This window comes from Betta splendens, chromosome 3 (assembly GCF_900634795.4).
Source record: "Betta splendens chromosome 3, fBetSpl5.4, whole genome shotgun sequence".
Classification (NCBI taxonomy): Eukaryota; Metazoa; Chordata; class Actinopteri; order Anabantiformes; family Osphronemidae; genus Betta; species Betta splendens.
In genome coordinates, this window is record NC_040883.2 from 11,166,798 (window position 1) to 11,192,332 (window position 25,535).

The following is a 25,535-nucleotide window of genomic DNA, read 5'->3' on the forward strand; positions in this document are numbered from 1 at the left end:
AGAGACGCTCGCGAGGCAGAACTGGAGCCGAACGCCTTGACTGCGGCTGAAGCCGAATTCCTGTCTGTGTCTTTTCAGTGACTGAGCGTTGGGGTTTTCTTTTTTATAACCTTTGAATCGGCCTGAGGGCAAAAGGGCAGAGGGGGGATTACGGTATGTTCACATCCGGATGCTTCTAGAATCAGTCGGAGGAGACCGGGCTGGTGTCGATCCGGGCCCAGTGTGGTTTGGAAGCCTGGACGCCGACAGAACCCGGCCCAGGTGGCTCAGGGAGGATGAGCAGGACTCCCAGCGTTCCTTCCACCTGTCATGCTTTGATCAGGCCTCCAAAGCAGTGAAACAGCACATTTAGAGCCCACTGAAGGCAGCGGAGGGGTCACGGGAGGTCAGGCCTTTCATTTAGCAACCAGGTCAGAAGTTAAAGCCGTGTCCCAGACGCCCTTTGATACGCGGATGAAACGGGCGTCGTGGCATCGAGCGCTCGATCCCTGTCTGCGGAGCAGGATCCCGACAGATGCTGCTTTTCAGCCTGATCGTGCGTTTAACACCACGTCTCCTCCATCGCTCGGCATCGCTCCCTTCTTCTTCACGTGACGTTGCATGGAGCTCATGCTCACGCGTGACTGACTCCCATTAAGCAGCTACGCTGTGACGTTCTCAGACAGGGCTGCGCTTCTCGCCGCATCCATCCATCCATCAGCGTCGCCGGCTCCCGTCCCGTCGTTAGTTTTAGTGAGAGATGTCCGGTCCCCTCAACAAAAACAAACATGGCAGGCGGCGGCGGATCCATTAATCAGACCGGGCATTTGCCGATAGTTATGTTTCACTTCCAACTAATGCGCATCGAATGACTCCCAATAATGCACCAGCGACAGTGTGAATGCGCTCCCAGGAGATCAGCTGATCGATGACTCGTCCGCGTCGGATCCGCCGCTGTCAGAGCAGCAGTGACGATGGGCGTCCTCGCTCACCGGACGCGTCTCTTTCTCACCTCGGCCTTCGTTCCATCGATTCCCTCCGTGGGGTTTGCGGATCTGACCCGCGGGGTTGTCGGGTCAACGCCGCGGCTCCGGTCCAGGACAGGAACCGAGCAGTGGAGCGTAACAGGTTGACGCCGTCCTCCTGCTTCGCTCCGAGGCTTCTCTGCGTCTGCAGCGAGTCTCTGAGCTGTCTCTCATGTCTTATTTATATCAGATTCTGTCTGTCATCCTAATTTTTCTTTGACTTCAAGCGGCCCTTTGTATTCCTCTGTTTTCTCTTGGTTCATCAGATCTTGTTACATTAATCCTCTTGTCACTGCTTCCATTTCTCCGTCTCACTCATGGTGACTCTGCTTATCTGAACTGTTTGCTCAACTCCATTTTTTATGACCTCGTCTTCCCTTCATTTTCCATCTTTCTGTACTTTCTCCCAGTCTTTCCCTCCCCCTCCTCCCTCCCTACCTCCCTCCCTCAGCCGCCCTTCCTCTCGTTGATCAGACAGTTGAAGCAGCCAAGCTGCCGGAGGCGAGAGCAGACAGAGGAGCCGCTCTGTCCGACCTCCCTCCCTCTCTGGAGAGGCAAACTAATGCCGACACGCCAATAAGCTGTAAGGAGACAATTATTCACCATTTATATCAGCTCCCCGTCTTTCTAAGTTAGCGCAGCCACCCGCTTCGAATGTTATCACCCTATTAGACGCCTGTTATCGGGGAACATCGCACCCATAATTATGCTCCAGTTGGGCCAAGCTGCACCTACAGGACCAGTAGGCCACAACCTGCAGCTCCACCCCTTACAACCGCATTGCATCTATTGGTGGGTACATGTTTACACCCAGGGGTCAAAGGTCATTACTGGAAGTTGATCAACATTCGAGGGGAAGCGAAGGCTCTTAACCCCCGGCTGCTCGGCTGGATGTGGTCAGTGTAATTAGAGCGGGCAGCTCCCACGTGTGCTTGTCTGCAGCTGTTTGAATCTGAAGCGCTGTTTGCCGGAAAGAAGCGACGGCGCTCGGACGACCAGCGTGGACCGAATTACGGCTGAGCCGTGAGACGCTTCCTCCGGTCCTTCCACCATTCCGTGTTTGAGGTGAAGTTCGAGGCGAACGTGCTGCCCGCTTCCTTCCTGTCTGTTCGGCGACAACGGCCGTGGAGCGACGTGAAGGTTTCTCCTCCCGGTGAATCGATGCTAATTACATCGGCGCCCCCACCTCTCGGGCGGGGTTCGCGCTCGGCTCTGGCCTTTCCCTCCTCGCCCGCTGCTTCCCTCGCCCTCGCCCCCCCTCCCCCCTGTCTCCCCTCATCACGCGGGAGGTGAAGCCGTCTGAGGCCGCTCGCACGCGACCCGGCCTCCTCGTGGGTCGGTCTGATGCTGTAGTCGTCACGCATCCACCCTCCATCATCTCCTGTGGTTCATTGCAACTACTGCTTCTCTGCGCTTTGACTGAAGTCACTGGCTTCTCTCTTCTTGCCAACTGTTTTCAATTGCCCCACGGTTTTGAACCCTCACCTCCCACCGGGCCGCTCTCAGCTCCTCGCCTGCTTTGGACTCTACCACATATAAATATTCCAGGAAGCCCCCAAATTCAATAGAGGCTGCTGGACGTGCTATCGCTGACAGAGTGTGGTTTTGGCATCAGCTGGTGAGTTCAGGGACGCTACAGAGCGTAGGTTATTTATCTTTAAAGAAGCCCCGACACAACAAAACCATGAGGCCCTTACTGTATATTTAATGAGCTGAGAGAAGTGAATAAGCTGTGACATACAGTATCAACACTTCACTGTGTTGAATGTTTCCCCTTCGTGTTTTCCTGACATTCAGCATTTATTCCAGTCCAGTCCGGTACATTTTGACTCATCTGTCCGATATTTGATTTCACACTGGATTAGAGTCATAACGTATCCTGTGACATGCACTTACCTCCCGCACGTCTGAGAGAAGAATGAGCCTTCTGACCTTCTAATGGAGAGCGAGGTCTCAGTTTTCCCATCGACGTCAGACACAAACACGCGTAACGCTGCAGCATTTCTGTCGTGCGGATGCAGAAGTAACGGGATACGTCTGTGCACCGAGGCCGGCGCTAGCGTTCCACCGCATTCTGTTGCGCTGCAGAGATGTTACTTCATACATAATGTGGCCTCTCTCTCTCCCTCTCTTTGTGTCTGTCCGTGCGTTCGCTCAGCTCCAGCCAACGCCCAGATCGTGCACTCAGGCGCAGCGTGTAACGTCAAGGACGATAACATCAGCGAGAGGATCTACACAATCAAGGAGGGCGACATGCTGGTGCTTCAGTGTATTGTCAAAGGGCATCCGCGACCACAGGTAAGGCCCAGCTGCCGCATCCGCACAACAAGCAGTCAGCACCACAACATCCACTTTGATGCCTCAGTCACACCCATAAAAACACTTAATCTTTCGCTGGATTTTCCGTGAAAGCCTCAGACTCAAGCTCATATCTGGAAATTTAATGGAGCCCTGTTGTCCTCACTCAAATATAGCAAAGCCCCGGGTCTTAGCGGGCTGATGATGATGTTATAACGCATCAACACCTTCCGAAATCTGGGAAACGTTTGCTTTGTTTACATGCGTGCCTGCCTGGGTTCAGGCGAGCGTGTCAGTGGCAGAGCTGGTGAGTGAGACGCCCACAGGCGACGTGGACGTACGAGAAGCGCGGGCTGCGAGTCACGCACGGCCCGGGCAACGCGGCGCACGCGATGCGTTCAGGGGCTTTAGCTTGGGTTTAATCATTCTAACCTTGCTCAGTCTCCTCAGCTGCTTCAGCGTCGTTTCCCCGGATCCTCACTGGCCTCGGTTGCAGCCTCCGTGTGTTTAGTTGTGCGTTACACAAGCAGCGGTGACTTAAAGGTCACGGGTTCAATTCCCCTGCTTAGCCGGTGGGCTAAATATCCTCTAACGGTGCAGCTGCACCAAAGAACGGGGTCAGATGTGTTATGGTGAATACACAACAGAAGGTCCAGTTGACTGCGCTGCTGAATTTCCTTGTGTCCCTTTAAGCAGAACTAATTGTGTTACGCAACAGCCCCGGCCGCGTCGCACAGGCTGCGTTTGGAGCGAGGCCAGCGCCGCCTCTAAAAGAGTCGGACCGCGTGCGAGCGCACAGACGCACAACGACGGCAGCAGGCTCGTGGGGGGAACGGGGCACATCTGGCTCCCTGGCCCGAACTCCAGCAACTCGTTTGTGTGTGCGGTTGTGTGTCCACTGGCATCACATCCACACGGGTAAAGCAGCACACGTGGGTCTGGGCCTTGTTTGTGTGCGCGTGTGTCAAGCTAATCATCCGCACTGTACGTAGCAAATGAATGAAGACTTAACCCAGAGATGCTCACGTTTACGAACTGCACAAGAATACAGAGCGACTAAAACTTGATTTTCGCCAGGGCTGAAACAATCATCATTATACAAAACATACTTTATAGAAACAAAGTTCTCTCCCCTGGAGGAGCTCAAAGATGTAGGAAATTGCGTCAGTGATTGCTTGTTCTCTGGGTTGGAGGTGGGAGCGTTTTATGAATAATGATCACACTGGTCACGTCGTCAGAATGTAAAACTTCTAGAGCGAGTGGCCGATGCAGACGCCGACTGCCTGTAGCTAAGGCCGCGCGATGTGTGTGAGCAGAGACGGAGACAAAGCAGCAGACAACGGAGTCTGGCGGTTGCAACCGTGAAGGAATTAAATTTCCCAACGCCCGCACACGAGGAAGCGGAGCTAGAGATCAGCGAGCGGCAGCTCAGCAACTAAACTCAGGGGGTTTTTAGTGCAACTCTAAAAAAGGTCAGTTTGTAAGAATGTAAAACGAGGAAAGGCTCCAACAGTTCAGTCAAACACAACGAGACTCGTGTGTTTCGCGCATTAAGTTCACGAACCTTGTGATGAGCATCATCTCAACTCGTGGTAGAACAAGTTGTGGACCTATACTTCTTCTTAGTTTGGGAACGAAACTGTGCACGATGTCGGTTCCAGTCGCCACCGCGTCTGCGTCTGCGTCTGCGCCTGCATCGTCTTCTCCTCGCCTTTCGTCCCGTAATTGTGGTTTTAAAGCTCTGACTATAGCCTCTAAAGTAAACATCATCCAACTGGCTTATTTCCTACAGCAGCCGGAAAAAAATCGGAGCCAAAGTAACGTTCACAATATTTTACGTTTCCAGCCGCCTGCGTGTCACAGTTTTCCTCATGCATCATCTGATTCGTTCCTCAGGGGCTATAGTCAGATCCAGTAATGTTGGATGATGGAGGGACGCTGCTCAGTGTGAGACTCGTTCTAATGATGTTCAATCAAACTCCTTTATGTTCAGTTGAGTTTGCTTCGTGGCCGTTGGTCCACCTTCATTGGTTGTTTTGTCTTCCCTGATGAAATATGGAGCAGACTTGATTCTGCCCCTCAGTAAAGGTTATTGTGTGACATGTGCACACAGGGAGACACATTTACATGATGGAGATTAGATAACAACGGCAGGATGAAGCAGTGTAAGGACAATAGAAGAGGAATCGAACAATAAGAGAGGAGGTGGCAACAGAGGAACCAAGAAAGATCCAGCGATAAGAGATAAGAGCAGAAATGACGATGCCTGCGGAGATAAAGAGAAAAGACGATTCAAAGTCAAGGCAGTGACGAGTGTGTTTATCACAGCAGAGACGGCTGCGGCAGCGGAGGTTTGACCTCTTGACCTCTGCAGCACCACATCCTTCTCTTCTCCAGCAGGGAACCAGCGGGACCTGCTGGAACTGGGCCTACTGGGCTTACTGGGTTTCCTCGAACCTCAGCTCTCTCTGCTCTTTGGCTTCTCTGAGTTCCTAAAAACATTTTATACCTTAGTTTCTCCTCATTCTGAAGGTTTTTAGAGTTTGGGGACAAAATAATCGACGGATGCTCACATGCAGCTCAAAACGAGACTTTGTGGCAGCTCCTCACCTGCACCTTATAAGCTCCTCATCATCTCCTCTCCAGCTCCTCATGCAGCTCCTCACACAGCTCCTCACCAGCTCCTCATCAGCTCCTCACCAGCTCCTCATCAGCTCCTCATCAGCTCCTCATCAGCTTCTCACCAGCTCCTCATTAGCTCCTCACCTGCTTCTCACGCAGCACCTCACCTGCTCTTCATCTACTCCTCAACAGCTCCTCATGCAGCTCCTCACACAGCTCCTCACCAGCTCCTCATCAGCTCCTCACCAGCTCCTCATTAGCTCCTCACCAGCGTCCCATCAGCTCCTCATTAGCTCCTCACCAGCTTCTCATGCAGCACCTCACCTGCTCTTCATCTACTCCTCAACAGCTCCTCATCAGCTCCTCACCTGCTTCTCACACAGCTCCTCACCAGCTCCTCTAGTTCTGCAGGGTGTTTGCCTCCTATGGTACTACAGCTACAGAAGTGCAGCGAGTCGTCTCCTCTCTTCTGTCCTCGGTGGGAAGTTTGTGTTGGCCTCTAGGTGTTGGCTGACACACAAGCTGTTCGGCTGCTGGCTTATTATTTATGGATGCACTCGGGTTTCGCATGGATGTCCTCGTAACGCTCTCTGTGTTCACCCTTCAGAGGTACAATACATTTACGAGTTTGTGCCGACAACATTTGAACACATTTATTGATAAACGCGCCCACCGCAGAGCGACCGCACCGACTCTTTAAAAACATTAGAGCCTCATGATTTATTAACCATATGAGCTGTTTCACAGCAGCTCCAGTCTTTTCATCCGTCTCTGGCTTCCAGCTTTGGGAGAGGGTTGCTGGCGTCCCACATTTTGATGGGTCTATTTAAGATCATAGGAATATGATGCATGAGTTCTGATTGGCAGTACATTTTTTATGCTTCTGCATTTTCAGCCCAGACATATTACTAAGAAACCCCTGGTACCGTCTACGGCTTGATTTTAATTCTGGAACAATTTGGCTTCCAAAAGTTCCCAGTGTGGCTTTCCTTGCTCCATCCTCCTCCTTTCGAAGAAGGAGGATCCAATTTAGCCATGTGAGGCCCGGCCGATAAATAGCTGCTTTACTGAGAATGAGTCTGATTAGGGATTTATCCAATCCTTTATCAAGACTGATTGTTTATGTTTGCCTGCGCTAGATTGGATTGAAGAGAAGCTCTCACCCTGATCCATACAGAGGAGAGGAATCTAATCATTTGTGTGTCTGTGTCTTTCTCCTCGTCCTCTTTCTGTTGCACCCGTTATCCCTCAAATCGCCTCTTCCTCTTTCTTCTTTGTGTTTTGTCACTGTCATTGTAAATTCCTTCTTCTTCACACGCTTTTCTTTTATCTCTATGACTTATATTTCTTCCACCTCCGTATCGTCTTCATTTCTGTCTCTGCCTCCCGATTTTGCTGTTCCTCTTTTTTTTAGGTTTTCTCTCTTATTTTCCCAACAAGCCAAACATTAAGTCAGAAGGCGTTAGTTCACCTGAAGGAGCTGTTCGGGTCGGGAACGATTCCCTGTTTGTGCATATTTTGGCAAAAACAAACTAAAGTGCAGGTTCAAATTCAAATTTCCCCCGAGGTCATTGATTATAGACCTGAATATCTCAATATTCATCAAAGAAAGAAAGTAATACACAGTAAAAGCCAAGTGTTAGAGGTCACCTCCTGCAGAAGGTGCTCGTGGCATCGCTCCAGGGACGGCAGGGCTTTTAGTTAACAAAGCACTGTAGTCGCTCACAGAGCTTCTCCTGCTGCACACACACATAGACACAAACTCAGCCTCATGGCTTCTTCCAGAACACAATGGGAGAGCAAATGGTTTTTCTGAAAGTGATTCCTACCGTCTTATTATTTATTCATGGGTCTGCTGGTCATTGCAACCTTGAAACCGGCCCGTGTGTGTGTGTGTGTGTGTGTGTGTGTGTGTGTGTGTGTGTGTGGGAGAGAAATGAGTTCTGTAAAAGAGGAAAAAGAGAGCCACAGAGCGCGGTGGGGGAGGGGTGGAGGCTGCGGTCTGGATCACGGTTTGGGTTTCCGTCCTTGAGGGGTGAGTGGAAGGCGATCGATAGTGAGGCCGATCAGGTGGCAACACGAGGCACCGAGCGGGAACACGACCTAGACGCCGACAAGGTCACTGCATGACCCCAAAGTAGTTGGGAGACGACAAAGATGATGAGGAAGATGAAGATGATGGAGACAGTACAGATGGTTCATCGTGTAATGCACCAGCCAGGTTGTCCTCATTAGTAATGTGCTCATGTTTGATCTGCGCTGAGTGAAACCTGCCTGGAGAAAGCAAAGTTCTTCAATCCTTCACCCAGGGTTCCTGTTTACATGACGCGTAATTTGTCGACCTACACGATCAACTGTAACCCTGAAACACACAAATATATGTTCATGCAAGACGAACATGCGCCACTTTGATCCAACTATCTACTGACTTACTGTAAACGGAACAGACTCGTGTCTTCAGTGCATGTTTTGGACCGTGACCGTACAAATCCGAGCACAACAAGTCGCAACAACCGAAAAGCCGACCGGTGATGAGAACGGCGCTGGGAAAAGCACACGCTGACCAGAACGTCTGAAAGATCAAGACCCGAGGACGCGCCGGCAAATGGTTGTTGTGCGTCGAGGAGCCCATGAAAATCAATACGTGACATTAATCTAGAAGGGCCTTCCAGGAAGTCGTGCTCACAATGGGAAGCGAGCTGGAGCCTCTGCGCTGGTGCAGCGGACTGAGTCGGTGGACACGAGGCTCCTTAAAGCAGCGTTCAGATGAATCCTGTTGACTAATCAACCTTCCTGACACTCGATGGAGGCTGTCATTTCTGTATATGACTGTACTTCAACCCGAAACATGCAGCAAACTACTTGAGATGTGTCTGAGACATGGCGTAGGCGCCTTCACCAGAAAACGGACCATGAGAAGGGCTGGGAAACGCTTCCTGGACGCCGTGCGATGACTTAGTTCCTCATCGTTGTCACAACTATCAACAACGCTGACTCTGTGGGCTTCGGGGTCGATTCAAAGGGGACGACTGCTGCTGATGAGTCTCGGGCAGCAAATCAGAGGCACGCTCTTCTATACGTGCTCTGTACGTTTGAGTGTCTCTGGAGTGTCTGCTGTCATGGTAACGCACTGTACTTTGCAAAGAGCCCTTCACTGAGGCTAAAAATAATAAACATCAGGTCCAATGTCTGCAGGTCTGCGCTCGCCAAGTTAAATGAAGTGGTGGGAAAAGAAGCAAACCGTGTCAACAGCGGCCAGACACAGGCCACAGGCGGACACACCTGCATGTTTACATGCAGATAGAAAGATAAGAGTAGATAATATAAGAGATAACGCCAGTGTGGGAAGGTTGTGGAGGCCTGGAAGCAGGTAACGGATGACAGGAAACTGTAGTAGATCAACAACCAGATCAATTTTTATTGCCTGAATTTGGTGGCTGCGCTGATGAGCCTCCGGCCGCTGATGCGCATCGCTCCGATACTGTAGCTGCTGCAGATCGGTATCGCTTCGCGCCTAATGCACAGCTCCGAGTGCGTCTCCGCTCGGGTTTCTCATTCCTCAGCACGCCGGCATCGCCACGCCGCTCGGCGATGACATCACCCGCTCCGCTCACACACTGACTCAGATAACGCGGCTCATGTTCCCGCTATCGCGCGTGTCCAGCGCCGAACCCAACACGCTCGATCGCTGGAACCTGCAGCCGGAGCCCGTTTGGAGCGAACTGCAGCGAACTGAAGGTCAACAAACTTAAAGAGTCTGAAAAAAACATAAATTATTTAAGAACGAGAGAACGAGAGACAGTATAATATTCCTCCTCATTGTAGAACAAACGTACTGATCAAAGTACGTAAAAAGTAAAGTCAAGTTATTTTTCATTACACTATTTGAACTTGATTGTCTTCATATATGAATCTGAATCTGCCCAAAGTGTGTATAATTTATATGAACGTCACAAATCAAGTGCTGAGTAAATGTGCTCATCGACAAAGACATTTTTATTAACATCGTACGTCACTTAACTTTATCCTTTAATCCATTTATTTAGAATTTCTCTTCCTCCTTCTCTTTTTCCGGCCTGACCTTTTTTTCCTCCACGTCCTCGTCCCAGGTGACAGAAAACCTCTTCTGCCCTTTGTACTGTTCTCACCTCTCATCTTTCTCTGGAATCAGCAAAGCCCCGTCCATTCAGGAGGTCATGCCTGAAATCGCATCCACCAAGGAGCTTGTGTCTGTCACAGCCGAGCTCGTTATGATCTAGACGGTAAATCAAAGCTGGGTCGCCGTCAGTATTTGCTCATTCTCGCTTCTTCCCACACTTCTCCTTTAGCGCCTTCTTGCTCCGCTGGTGTGTGTTTGCGCTGGTCTTACTTCCTGTGTGTGTGGGGGATTGCGTCCGTGCCAAGTAGTATTCCCCGATAACAGGATTACCATCTTAAGCCTATTCACGCTAAGTGAGCCAGTTGGAGGGATCAAGCACTGTATCGTCGACTCCACTGGCGTTACATCAAGAGAGGAGTGGGGGAAATTGTTGAAGGCAGGTCTGGGAAGCGCTCGGTGAGCGACGGGGAGGCGACATAAAGGATTCAAACTCGGCCACGGCCCTGAAAGCGGCAGCTGCGAGGCGATCCTCGCTGGGAAGGCTCCGTCGGACCCGAACAAGGAGGGATGTCACTTCCACAGCGCCACTGATGAATCCTAAATGCGCCGTGATGACAGACCATATCGAAGGAAACGCCGCCTGTCGCGTCCATAAACACCACAATAACTATTATGGTGAAGGAACCCGCGGTCGTTATCATAACTCAGCATTGGATTAAAGCTGTTTGTCTGCATCGTTTCTGCCAGGCTGCGTATTGACAGCTCATTAGCATGGAGGGAGGAATGTAAATAGCGCCTCATGCCCCTGCAGATGCAGTGTAAAGGTAGTGCTTAGACAGCGGGGGAGGCGAGAGGCTCAGCTCAGAGCAGCAGGCCACAAAGAAGACGAGGTCCGACCCAGTAATGTGTTAGAAATGCTCACGTGAAGGCGACGGAGGGTGGTTCTGGCTGCTCGTTGAACCTAATACGCCGCCATCCAGGAGCGCCGTTAAATATTCATGCGCATCGCGGGCTGGCGCTCATTTATTGAGGCTGGCGACGCTATGAGCTAAAGTTGTCTCGCTTTTCAGGTCGCGCCATAGCGACAATGCCAATAAACTCTGTTTATCTGATTCGCGCGCGCAGCGGGAGTCCACAATGCATCGCGGCAACAACATCTCCGCCGCCGCCTGAACGCAGCTGGAGAGGACGGCTGCCGCGCGCGCCGCGCGGAGCCGGCGCCGGCTCCAAACCCTAAATGGAAAAAAGTTGTTTTCACAGCAGAATATCGACTGGGTTTAAACTTCAAAGACACAGCGACTGAATAACACCTGGTGAAATCTCGAAAAGTAGTTCAAAATGAATGAAATATCAGGCGATGGCAGGGAGCTGAAGACTCCAGACTCAGGAAGCGTCCGGCGCGTGAGAGGACGGACGACGCCGTCGCCGGTCAGGTTTTGGTGCTTTATTCAACAGCTGTAACGAGACTAAGACCCGTAAAAAGCCAGAGAGGCCCCCGACGCTTCGCCTCCCCCCGCTGAAACCCCCGCCTCTTCGGCAGCGCTCGGCGCCGCAACCAGCCAAACCTGCCGCGTTTCATGCGGAGCCGCCTCCCAGAGGATTCCAGCCTCCCTCAGCCTTACGCTTCCAACAAAATGTAAAAGCTATTATCACAAAAAGCCCGCGACTCAACAAATCCTCTCCTTGCGTGCGTGCGTGCCCGTGTGCGTGTGTGTGTGTGTGTGCGCTAACGCGCCTTCACATTCAGACACAAGCGCGGGTGCAAAGCGCGTGTTTGCCTTCCCTCTACTTTATAATGAGCCGCAGGAAGGAAGAGCGCGGCGGCAGACGCGGCTCAGACAGATATCCTGACATCCCCATTGGGGAGAAGAGAGCGGAGCGGCCTATTGAAAGCAGACGACGGTGCGGAGGGTCCGAGACGCAGGCGCAGGTGATGGTGTCACCTGCAGATAAAGGCTGTCATCTGCATCGCACACAATATCCCCCTTTGTGCGCGATCTCACCTCTCCCGCTTTCGCTCTATCTGCCTCCCCGGTGAAGCAACTCCCAGCGTGATGCTCTTCTTCTCTCCCCATCACACAGCTGCCAGCGTTACTGTATATATCATTCTCTTTCTTACTCGCTGTCAGTCACGGAGCCTCCCACCTATAAAAGACTATATCTGTCTCTTTACACGCGCTCCCTCCCGTTACCCGCTGTATTTCTCACCGCCTCGTGCTGTTTTTCTCCCCTCGCGCACCGGGTCTCTGTTTCCTTACACGCTCTCCACCCTGACATCTCCTTATCTAACAATAGCCTTTGCTGTATTATTCCCAGCTCAGACGCCGCTTCCCCATTGACTTGAGCGTAATACATCATCCTGATTTCACGCTTAACCCCCTTTTTGCGCGTGCAGACGAGGGATCTGCCGCTAAACACACACACGCTTTTGTTCTGTTAATCGCGCCATTGAAATTTCTACAACTCTGAATCATTGTGATTGACTCCAAAATGGCGAGCGGCTCATATTTTAGACGCTGGGTGGAAGGATAACAGGTGCTCACGCGCTTCATCCCTGCTCTGCACACAAATGCAAAGTGGAGTCGGCGAACCGTGGAGAGACGGGCTCCGGTTCATCGCTCACCTTGGCCGCTTTGATCAATGGCAGCGTGCCTCCCGCTAAATCCCTCCCACAAACAGAGCTGAACAAACAGACACGGAGCGTTTACACAGGCCCTGATAATCCGCTAATCCGCATAACCTCTTCGCGCGAGACGCGCGCACATGCACGCGGACGCCGGAGCCGGTGGGCGCGAGGCAGGAAGCGCCCGCCGTAGAGCGGAGCGCCCGGCAGCACGGGCGAGTCGGCGCGGGCGCGAGGCGCGAACACGCCGCGCGCCGGGTTTGCGCGCGTGCGCGCGCGGGAGTCGTATCGGTGACTTTGGCTCATTATCCGCTCCGACCCCCTCCGCAGGACGCGCCGGATCGTCTCGTTCCCGTTGATAACCGCGCTGACGGGTTAATGGGGATTAATGGCGCCGCGCACGCACGCACGCACGCACGCACGGATGCAGAGCAGCGTTCCAGCGCTCGCGCTTGAGCCTTTATGTATCTTCGAAGCTCGTGTTTGTGTTTTGGTTTGATTAATCAAGTGATATCATGTATCTGTGTGTCGCACGGCTTGATGAGATAATCCAAGCATGAAGAAGCCACATAGAGGTTGTCAAAGCTCTCAGTGGCCCGAGTTTATCACCACTTAGCGACGTTAACCACCGCTACGGATTCCCACTCGGTTATTCAGCCAATTTAATGACCTGCCCAGTCACATTAAGGTTTATTTATTCTTTTTGCTGTAACAACATCTCATACATGGCGTTACACTGCAGCTAACAAATCTGACTGATTTGGGATAAAAAGGACTGAGTCTATTAATGCAAATGTAAAATGTGGAAACGGTGAAGACAGATGCAGTGAATGCATCAGAATGTGTTTTGCATTGAACTGAAGGCACCTGTTAGTTGCTGAATCTGTCCTGCAGCTCACCTGACCTCCACCCACTGCATCTCTGCCCCTTTAACGCTCTCTCTCTCTCTCTCTCTCTCTCTCTCCCCCCTCAGGTGCGGTGGACGAAGACGGCCGGCAGCGCGTCGGACAAGTTCCAGGAGACCTCCATCTACAACGAGACGCTGCGCATCGAGGGCATCCAGCGGGTGCAGGGCGGCCGCTACTACTGCAAGGCCGAGAACGGGGTGGGGGTGGCTGCCATCAAGTCCATCCGCGTAGATGTGCAGTGTAAGTGGCCGGGGGGGGAGGCTTCCAAACCGCAGCGCCATTCCCACTGTTAAAGACGGAGAGATTGGAGCGGGGGGAGATGGAGGACAGATTGGGTGGATGATGGGATTTCAGGTGGGAATGGCTTCCAGAAGTATCTGATGACTTATGGTGGAGAGGATAAGAAGTGTGGTTTGGGGAACGGGGGGGATTAAATAGAATCGCAGGGTTCGGGAGGGTTCAAATCCGGGCTCTCCATTTGAATGCGCCCGGAGAAAAGCTCATTTACCAGATACTCCTGGAAGTGAGTGGAGCCTGTGGGACGTATCCAGAGCTTTACGACGGTTAGTCCAGGTGGTACGGGCTCGCTAGCCCGCTGCTTCTCACCACGGCCACGCGTCAGGCTGAGTCCATCGTCCTCCTCGTTAACATGCTAACGAGCGATTGGCCCCTGATTAACTCACGCTCCTCCCATCCGACCTGTCACTGAGGCTCTGGCCCGTTCTGCGAGAGCAGTGGCTCCAGTTATTGTTTGGGGAGTCAACAGGTACTAGATCTTGGACGCCGGTAATTATGGCGCCAGTCATTTTCCTGAGTGACCCTTCACGCTGTCCTCATGAGAAGCAGCGGCGCCGTGGGGCCCGTGCTGCTGCCTGTGTCCCTGCCCCACTGTCCCTGCGTGCCGGGTTCCAGGTCACGGCGGCCGATTCACACGCACACGCATCCATTTACATTCAATTTACACCTGTTCACCGTGGAGCTCAACACTTTCCTCCGCTGACTTTTCACCCAATCGCCCTAAACATCCGTCGCCTCTTCACTTCCTCGTCCGTCTCCGCTCCTTCATTCTCCTTCCTCCTGACGGCGTTACCTCTCGCCGGGAGCCGGGGCCGCAGGGGGCGGCTGGTAAACAGGTTGTATTGTGAGTGTAGCTGCGACAGGAGGTCTTTGAAGCTAAGCAGCCCTGACGGCCGGTGCTTGTTCAGTTCCCCACCCCCATGCTGCGTCGGGCCCAGCGGCGGTGAGCCGGGCTTCCTGCACGGGGCCACTCTGCAGCTAGAACCATGTAGCAATTAGCCCGGCTGCAGGAGGAGGAGAGTGGTGGGGAGAATGGATGGAGGAGGCGAGTGGCAGGAAAACAGGCCGTCGACGTGTGGAAGTAGAATAAAATCAGCTGTAAATCTGGAAGCTGGAGGGTTTTTTTTTACACGCCGTCCGGCGTTTATTGACTGTGAATTATGTGGATCAGCTCTATTTCCACAGAGATGAGCGCAATCAGACAAATCCAGCTTGGAAAAAGCGCTCCCGCTCCATTCGTTTGAGTCACAGATTTCAGTGGTTTCACTATTTAGTGGATGGAACGGAGCCTTATTTGTGGTTTCCTTCCTGCCTCTTACTCTCCGCACAGCGTGCATGTGTGACGTGACTCATCTGGGTCCTTCCCCCGTTCAGCTCAGTGTCTTCGGGCAGAATCACCTGTAACCATGGCAGCGGCTGATCCACATTTACATATGTGATTGTGGGAACCCTCTCGATCAGGCGTGTGTGTGTGCGTGGGTATGTGTGTGTGTGTGTGTGTGTGTGTGTGTGTGTGTGTGTGTGTGTGCGTGTGTGTGTGCGTGTGTGTGTGCGTGCTTGTGTGTGTGTGTGTGTGTGTGTGTGTGCTCAGATGTGGCCAAAAGCAGGAGCAGCACCGCTTCAAAGTGCGGCGCGAGAGCGAGCGGCGCAGCAGGAAGCGATGAGGAGCGGAGAGTGAGTGGCAGATGGAAATGGGAAAGACAGCGGAGGAAATGAGTGCAGCCTTTCAGGAACGGCAGCAGAGGCACGTTCAGCATTCCGCGTTCAATCGCAGGCACATGCAGCAGCAGCAGCAGCGGCAGCTTCGTTTGTAGCAGGACGCTCCGTCCCTGTTTTCATCCTCCACCTGCATCCAAACATTTCCTCCTCTTGTTTCGTGTCGTCGTCCAGTTATTGCTTTCACTTTTTTACAGCCTCTCCCTTTGTATCGACTGTACAACCTCGATACTCTGAGGCAGAATACAGTACAGAGTTAATTATTAACTCGCCACGTTTTCAATTATAAATAATAGCGTAGTATTGAATAAGTCAACCAGCAGCGAATCCTTTTATTCTCTGCTCGTTGGGGCCTGTTTTTTGCTGAAATCCACTTACTGGACCTTGGTTGGACCGATTATAACGGAAGCTACTTCCCCCCTCACACACAGCGACCTTTCTGCTCATCTCAGACACCCGTCACAGCCTCACACACTCACTAGCCGCCTGTCAGACCCCCATCACACACAGCCGACCGGCGCCCTGAGCGCCGCGGCAGTGGGACAGTGAGCAGGCGGGTTTAACTTCCTAGGAGCCTCTACCGGTGGGATGGACTTGGTTCAGAAACCCGGCAGGGAAGGTGTTTATTCATGTTCAGATCAAGTGGCTGCGTCGTTGCGGATTCATTACTGTGGCGGGGACACGGCAAGGTAAGTGAAAGGATGATGATGTTACTGTCGCTGATGGGAGAGTTGAGCAGCGTCGTTTGTTATGCTAATGAACCTGAGGGATCCTCTCTCTTATCGTGCTTGTTGTTGCCTCGCGTGCGTGGTCTCAGGGACACGTTGAAGGACAACACACCTACAGTTTGCTGTGGTTCCAAGCGCAGCAGATGAGCTGAGTGTCGAGCTTTGAAAAGAACGAAGCTGAGTGAGTGAGTGAGTGAGTGAGTGAGTGAGTGAGTGAGTGAGTGAGTGAGTGAGTGAGTGAGTGAGTGAGTGAGTGAGTGCGTTCACACCTGTAAACTGCCGGTCAGGTGACATTTCCTCGGCCTCCGTTTGCTGTCACGTCACGGGCCCGGCGGTTCTGGGCGGAACCGGGGGAACGGTTGAGAGGAAGAGCTGACCTTTCGGTGGGATCGGGCTCGGTTCCTGCCTTTCCTTCCCGCGTGGCTCCTTCCTGCCTTTCTGCCCACGTCTTGTATATCTCACTGGTTATTACTCCTGGCTGCTCTTTCAATATGTATTTATGTTTGCTTATTTGAGGCTTCGCCGGCGTCTCGGTTCCTCTCTGTCGCCAGGACTCTCTGCGGGATTCGTCTCCTCTGTTTTATTCTCCGTGCTCATGGATGCTTTTCTTATTTTGTCTCTCACTGAAGGAGTGGCCGCTGTTTCCTCGCTGCTATATGAGATGTTTTTTGATATATAGTTGTTATTTTCTTACTTTGCAGTTGTGTGATCTGATTTTCTCTGCAGTACATAGAGGAAGAGTTCTCTCTCCGCACACACATTTATTTGGTTCCACACATTTTCTGCCCTTGACTTTTAAAACAAACCTTGTTCGTTAAATGTCTCGTGTTCCCTAATTTATAGAATGGAACTGAGAGCGTGTCTCGTCTTTGTGACCCGTGGTGGCAGGAAAGCAAAAGTGTAGCTAATAACCTTAATGAAAACTCGGCCCCATTTACAGTTGGTGCATTAGAGAGAACGAGCAAAGAGCTGCAAGCAAAACGGCTCTGTTCAAATCGGTCGCTATCGTTTCAACCTGTTTAGAGGCTTTAGTTCACAAAGTTGCGCATCCACTGATATTTTACTACATTTCTCCAATGCAGCTCCAATGATTTTGTGATTTCATCATCCTTATGATGAGATTATCTTGTTAAGATTACACTAGTTTGAATAAATAAGTGAATCGAGCGTGTGGAGTCCTGTGGTTACAGCTCAGGAAACGTTGTTGTTCGGAGATCAGGCAAAAACTGCCAGAGAGGATTGTGTTTACGTGCCTGGCTTGACTTGAAGGCGTGAGACACTCACACCTCTCTCTGAGTAAATACTAAACAGCATTACACTACGCTGGGCTTCTTCACTTGGGCCTTAAGCACGTTCATCTGCTCCACCATGACGCCAGCTCCTTCTGCACTCGTCTGTGTGAGTCCATGTTTAATACAGTTTATGATTGCAGCCATAAATTACAATTATTCATACAGTAAATCCATGAAGTCTGACTTTACATTTGCCAAACATCAGTGAGTTGCCCAAGGGTTCTAGTCTGCGCTAATAAGGCGTAGAGCGTATAGACGTCCTGCTTTGGAGCATATGGAAACTCAAAGGTAAACATTCCCAAAGCAATCCGTCTTTGGTGGCAGCAATTTTGAAATGGCTCCTTGAGTGAGCTGATGTATTGATCTACATCAGAGGAATCCTGAACCGGGCTGGCAGTGGGTAAAAAAATAAAAACCCGGCCTTGTACGGGCTCAGACATTCATCTTCCCACTGTAAATGTGCTTTTGTCTCTGGCTCAGAGCGGGGAGCTCCCTCCAGCCCTGGTAACGGGAAAAGGCAACGTCGATACACCCAGAGAAGGAAAAGAGCAGAAACTCGCTGCCTTTTAAACTGAAACGTCAAAGCTCTGAATTCACTCACTTAAAGCAGCCACGACCGGCTCCAGAGGCTTTGTTGAACCCAAATTTTGCAGATTTCAGCCTCATCCCCGCTCTCTGCCTCCTCCATGCTGTTTGTGCGGCGCCTCACAAACTCCTGCACGATGTGAGTCGTCAGTCTCCTGCACACGGAAGCCGCTGTGCGTTCGCGTTAGCGGCCGACGCCGCGCTTCAGGACGTAGCCTCGGCGCCGCACGCGCCTTCGCGGCCGCGTCAACCTTCTCTCTCTTGGAATAAAACTCGACGCCGCCTTGATGTGTTTGTGTGGATAATGTGCAAACAGCTTCGGGCGTCTCTCAGCAGCACATTGTCGTGTTGTGCCCAGAAGATACAGAATCAGGGTGTGAATACACAACAGCATCAAAACACTGTCCAGGCACAATCCTGTCCTGTTTTCCGGCTCCTGAAGGCATCACTGTTGTTAGCAGCATAAAATCCGCTCCAGCGTTTTGTCACTTGCATCTAATTTTTCATACGGTTGCAAAGCAAATAGGAAAGCGTGAAGCCAGGTCTATCGTCTCGGGCGTTAAAAGGACATTATCCCACCAGCTCCCAGTAATATGTATTTGAGCCAAAGTGCAAACACGGTGAGTGATTGCCTGAATAATTCACAGTGAGCTGGTGGGCGTCGACCTCCCACAATGTTTCTGGTCCTGCAGCAGAACAGCAGGACCCGTGTCCACGACCACGGACCACAGGCGGGATCACGTCACGAGACCCTGAAGGCATCGTCTGCCCATTCTTATTAATAGAAGCTCATGTCATAGCTGAACATATTCATTAATACTGTAAGTAGAGGTAGCTCCGTTTAAGGAGGAGCTCAGAGCAGCAGACAGGCCTCTCCGTGCACCTGAATGCTTCTCATTACCACTATCTCACCTCCAGTCAAATATGTAAATGAAGTCATTTGACTTACAATATAAAGTAAAAATAAACCCACGCCACCAGGAGCCAGCCTGGTTCCTGTTTGATATGTGCATCTGAAGACAGAGGTGGGAGAGAATGTGATTATTATCACCTCTGCTGCTACTAGATTATCATCATATGGTTGTCAGATCCACTTCAGAACTAATATGATGGAACACTAAGGTGGATTTCATTACCAATCGTACATCCACGCAGCGCGTTTTACACAAGAATGGGCTCGACTTCATAGCAGCTGTTTGTGTGTCTGCCAGTGTGTTGGAGGGGTGCGTGTGCATGCGTCCTATGCTAAGCACCGACTATTGTCACAGCAAAATAATACATCTATATAAAATCTAATTTAGTTCCACGGCGAGTGAGCAGGCAGGAGATGTTCCACAGATACAGGCGGCCTCCGCTCTATGAAGAGCTGGGGAGCCATTGTCGCACACTTTTGATGAAGTCCGTGTCTCAGGTTCTTTCCTTTTTTTAAGTCAATTGGAGAAAAGCAGACAAGATGCTTTTTGTTCTGCCTCCACATTCAGCCGGAGGAAGGTCGCTCTCATATCTGCTTTATGAGAAAGCTAATTACGAAGCTCAGCGTTTATCTGTAGTCTTTGCCTCTTGTGTCGGCGCGGTAAACACCAGCGAGCGGCGCCTGCGAGGAACTCTGACCTCAGAGCAGCCTCACCGGCCCAGACGCCATCACACTGTCCACACAGGCACATGTGAGTTATATGAGTACATGAACACAGAGCTGCGGTCCTGGCTTGACTTTAACATCTGTTTATTTATAATATCATGTATTTATCAGACTCAACAATCTCAGTAATAAGCAGCTGAATGCGGTGAATAGAAAGATGGTTTGTAGTTATTTTATTCTGATGGTGATGGTTTTTGCTTCGGCCTCAGTCAACTTTGTATGAATTCTTTCTAAATTAAGCCAAGTTCATGGTTTCCTAAACCTTAATAAACAGGAAAACACTAACATTTGTATGACTTGAACATATTAAAGAAGGTGTTGACTAAACTAAATCAGGCTTGAGGTCTGAAACACCGTCCTTTTTGCAAAGGAACAAATGGCAACTGCTGGAAAAGAAATAAAACACATGCAAACCACTGTTTATGCTGTTTATGCATAATGTAGCTATGATTTATAGTAAAATACTGGAACGTGCTGAGTTATTATAATGGGATTTTAATGGACCATCTGCGGAACCGTCACCTACATACGTCTCGTCACAGCTGTTTGTTTCCAGACATTTTATTCTGTACCTGCATAATATGCTGAAAACATTGTACAGACATTTGAGTTTTTACTTTTATTAAAAGCCATTAGATTACGACAATCAACCCCTGAACGCTTCTGGGAATCTGCTCGGTGGCTTCACTGATCATGTGATAATGCGGCGCATGTGAAGCCCACATCGAGGCTTTTATTTGGCCTAAAACACCAGCAGCTCAGCCACTGTCTCACATCAGGCTGCAGTAATTAGCACTTTGCTATTCTATAAATCCCAGATGGAAGCTCACTGACCTTGGTGTTATTCTGGGTTCTCAGGAGGAGGCAGAGCTCTCCTGGGTCAGCCCTAGAATAAATCTGAAGCCGTTTCTATGGCTTTTGCTGGTTCTGGGTCAGACTTGACCAGTCCAGGGCAGCCGAGTCGTTCCCGTCTGACGTTTGACTCAGAACCCTAGGTTATGAGTCAAACATCAGCCACACTTTTGCTTTTCTGCCACCACGGGTCAAAAAGACGACACACACTCTAGTTCCATTCTATAAATTAGGGAACACGAGACATTTTACAAATAATGTTTGTTTTAAATGTCAAGAGCCAACGTTGTGTGTGATCATGATGCATTATTGCTCCAGTTGCTGAGTCCCACCAGTTGAAGCTGAAGCTTGGCTTCCTGCATACAGTAACTCACCCAGATTCAGCCCTTCGCTGTAATTGTTAGCAGGTGGAGGAGCCCAAATTAGAAACCGATGAGTCCTGAAAAGTTCTATAAAGCTGGAGACAAAATAACCTGAAATAATAAAATACTGTAATATTAAAACACCTGAATTAAATTTGTTAAAGGAGCAAACGTGCATTTGAGCAAACGGTGAAGTTGGCTTAGGAAACGGCCTCTCCTCCGCGTCAACACGCGCGTGCTCTGCCTCAGCGCCGATGAGACGAGCCTCCTCTCCCTGCGAGCTGCGATTCTGCTGCCCTGCTCCTTCCTCCACAGTTACCTCTGTAAAGACGCCTGAGATCTGTTACTAATGGATCTTGGTGCCTTACACAGCCACCCCGGCCTAATTATTTTCTGCGGCTGCCAGGCGCCGCGTGCGAGCATAGGGGGAGGGTTTGATTGAGTCTTTAGCGGAACCTTCTGCCTTGGAGCAAAAAGCATCTTTTACAGGCTGACATGTGCGATCCCTGACAAGTGTCACCTTGAGGGAGGAACACACTGAAACATAATAGCTTCTCTGCGGCCGAGAGGATGTGGATCGGAGCGAACGGGGAGGAGCCGTGAACGGCGCGGGGCCGTGTTCGAATCAGCGAGCAAAGACAATACAAAGGAAAGCTCGCAGGAAGCAGCATTCGCATGAAATAGTGAAGCTGCTTTGTTCTAATATGAGTGCCTTCAGCGTGTGGTGGTGATCTTCCTCCTCCTCTTCCTCGGGAGCTGCAGAGCCTCTGAGTCGTGCTCTCTTCCCTGCTCGGTGTGACTCCAACCTCCAGGCCTCAGGCTCCGGACAGGGAGCAAGTCCAGGCCGTAGACGGTCCCCTGATGCTCAGCAGGACGCCGGTTTTTAATATTTCTTTTATATTAGACTGTATTACTCTTCATTATTATTCCCATCAGGAGCAGCAGGATGCGGTGCAGCGGCTAAAACGATGCTTTTTGTCAAACACGCGCGCATTTGTCTGATGGAAGTGATGTAATTACAGGTTTTTATCTGGTGAAGCTCGTTGCTGCCGTGTAAATGTGGTTACGCACACAATGCTACACTTACAAACTGCTGATTTGCATAATGGGGCTGCTATAGAGCGGGTCAGACCTTTAAAGGTGCGCTGTTGATATTCAGCCTCGCGTCCACTGGCTCCGTGCTACGATACTGTCTCGAAATGGACTTAATTCACTAGAAATTCATCATTTGTTTATGTCTTTAGTTTCTGTAATTCCTTAATGACGCTTGTTCTGCATCAAATGATACAGCTCCGCTGTTGAACGACTCTCAGGTGCTTGATTCTCCAGGGTCCAGCTCAGGCCTCACCTCATCCTCGGATCATGGCTGGAGTATTAGTGACTGTGGTGGAGACGTTAATGGCTCAATTAATCTGAGACCCATCATGAGGTGAGCACCATATTGAAAGCAGCAGGTGAGAGCCCGCGTCTAATAGCTTCAGAAATGTAAATATTGACGGAGCCTTTTTATTGTAACTACAGCCCAGGCTCTATCGCTCCTGTGTGTATTGAACCGCATCGATTCCGCCGGTGGAGCAGCTCCACAAATCGCCCGCGACTGTCATGCAGACACTGTCGTAATTACGTTGGAACCATTTCCCCCAATAAAGCATGTGACACAACGCGTTAACAGTAACACTGGCTCCCGTTGCGCTTATTACGGTGAGCGCTTTGTGTGAAGGCGTCACGGAGGATAACGCTGCGTTGACAAACGCCTTCGCTTTGCCTTTGTTCACCGTTCAACTGGGGATGACTGTGAAACCGAGCAGGCGGGTTATGGGCTGAAGGTGCCTGGAACGGGCCCGTTTAGCAGGGGTTCCGAGGAGCGCTGGGTGGGCACGGCCCGCTCGGCTTTTTGCGCTCTAATCAGCAGGTTTCTGGGGTTCGAAGGGGAGTTGCTGCAGATTTGTCACACAATGCATGTGAAGAAGCAATGATGCATGCGGTTACAAAGACGAGCTGCTTCAAAGCCGTGGTGGACATTTAGCCCGTCGCTGCATCAGAATTAGGGATTTAAGGAGTCACATGGCTGCGGCTGATCAAGGGTTCCCAATTAGTGCAACGCGAGAAGTTCCATAGTTTGCTTCAAATCAGCTGCATCCCTGAAGACAGATGGACGAGCAGATGGAGGTGATGAGCACAAACCGCAATCAGGCCGCTATTACTTCCGAGGCATATGCTTAATGTGACATGTTACAATTACACTGTCGCAGCGGAGGAAAATTCCTCCAGATTTCAGGCACCGTCTAGTTGTCTCAACAGAACCTCTCTGTTCCGGATCTGAGTGTTTGCCCTAATAGCGCCGAGGCTTTTCCTGCGCCACGCCTCAGCGAGCGCCAGCGTTTCTGCGGGATCAAAAACGCGAGTCTCCGGGAGCCGCTGTGGCACGTCTTATGGAGACAGTGCTTGAGATGCATTATGTTCTTTTCTCATAGTCTCCACTCAATGAGACGTGGAGGCGTGCTCAGAATGCTGCATGGGACGGAGGCGAGCGGCCCTGCAGAGGCCTGGCCTTTGTTTCCCCAGCGTCAGAGCCTCACCTCGCATTTTAGAAGCTCCATCAGTGAGACCCAGAGCAGGACGGTGACCTGTCTCTATGTGAGCATGTGCTTGTGTAAAATGCTGAGCTTCTGATAGAATGAGTTCAGGTTTTCAAGAAACTGTATCACCCCTGCGTGTGCTCAGACCCCACCCCCCCTCGTGCTTCCCCTCTCTTCCCATTGTGATCTCACCTCCAGTGTGGTGAGTCACTGATTATACGTGACACGGGTTTCCATGACAGTTTGGGGTCACGTATGTCCCCAGTCTGTTTTAAGAGCAGAGCTGGTTGAAGGCTGTGTTAAACACAAAGTGTGTCGGACAACGACGAACGTGCGGTTCGAGGAGAGAGCGAGTGGAGGAGGCCAGAGGAGGAGACGAGGAAAGGAAGGAAGCGCCAGAGCGGGGAACGAGCAGCGACGTGAAAATAAAGGACCAGAAGACGCGCGCGTGTGTTTACGGCAGCGTCTCATACACAGTCTAGCAGTGAACGGCGCTTATATCATTTCTCTGGGTGGAGACAAGATAAGAACACTGTTCCACTGATCGCAGCGGGCGACCGTCAGCATTGATTGAGCGACGAGCTCTAGAGCGAGAGAGGAAGACGGATGTGAAGGTGGAGGTGAGATGTCCTCGCAGCACGGACGCAGGCGCGTGCACGCATCACCCCCGCAGCGAACGCGGCCGCGTCCGCGCGACGCCTGGACGGCGCCGGCCGCGACGGATGGAGGCTTTTAGCAGCACGAGAATAAACCACGAGCGGCTGATGGGGGACGAGCGCCGCGGCCTTATCTCCGCCCGGCTTTATCTAAACGCCTCCTTTTCTCACCCCCCTTTGTTTTCCTATCCCTTATTTATCGACTGCTTCTTCTCTATGAAGGTTATTCGATGCAGCCGAGGCCTGAAATGTTCTCGACCTCCGTGGCAGCTCTTAAAGCGCGCGCTGGTATTTGTTTCACAGGGAAAGTAACCATTATCCCGAAATGAGGCATAAATCAGGCGCTCGCGTCCCGCGGTGCCGTCAGTGGAACAGAGCGATTGCCAATCGTAAAAGAAACAAACTGGACCAAGTGTTGTGGAAGCATTTTAGTGAATATGTGCCATGTTCGAGTGCAGGATGTATTGTCGTCGGCGGAGCAGCAGTTCATCCTGTGCTGCAGCAGAGAGCGAGGAGCAGGATTACACGCGCTGCTGCGATTAGAGCCGCGCCGGCGTCTGATCCCAGAGCTGCTGATGGCCCCCTTCGCCCCCACTGACATTGCCCTGATGTGGCAGTAATTAAGACGCTCAGCTGCCTTTTCAATATCCCTCCGATCGATATCTGTGATCAGATTTCACCCGATCCCCTTTCACTCTGCTGCCGTGGCTGCGCCTCAGCAGGCTGCTTATTGACGGCGTGTGTGTGTGTGTGTGTGTGGGGGGGGGGGGGGGGTTGAACACGCGTTCCGACGTTGATGGCGCCTGAACCTGCCACCACATGGAAATGCCAGGTTATAAACTAAACAACTGACAGTGAACCTTTCATTTCATTTCCTTTAATATCTTTTACTGCCCTCACAGGTAGGATGACTGTTCAAATTAGCCGGCTCCCTCCAGCCAAAGAGGCCGCTGGGTGGAATCTGTATTCATCAACGCCATAAGGCCACCGCAATTCTAATATTATTTTATGGCCGTGGTATTTTTCATCCAGCCGTTCTCCAATAACTTCCAACTTAGACTTTATGGCTTTGCTCTTTCTCTCCTTCTTTCGACGTCTTCGCCTCCTGCTCACGCTCATCCTCGCTCGCTCGCTCTCCATCAGTGTCCGTCTCAGCCCTCGCTCGCTGTCTGCCTCCCTTTCCTCCCTTTTCTTTACCTTTCCCCTCCTCCCACATCCCGGTTTTCATTTACAGCCAGCTGCAGTGGGCAGGGTAATGGCGGCGGCGCTATAAAG

General features: G+C 51.2%; 1 protein-coding gene across 2 annotated transcripts in view; it reads left to right on the forward strand.

Moving 5' to 3' along the window:
- Positions 1-25,535, forward strand: part of LOC114851733 (MAM domain-containing glycosylphosphatidylinositol anchor protein 1) — a 97,964-nt gene that overhangs the window by 20,765 nt on the left and 51,664 nt on the right. For both annotated transcript variants that reach the window (XM_029143362.3, XM_029143364.3), the window contains exons 3-4: positions 3,163-3,302; positions 13,620-13,794. In XM_029143362.3, coding sequence (XP_028999195.1) covers positions 3,163-3,302; positions 13,620-13,794 — 315 coding nt within the window. The remainder of the gene's footprint in view (positions 1-3,162; positions 3,303-13,619; positions 13,795-25,535) is intronic.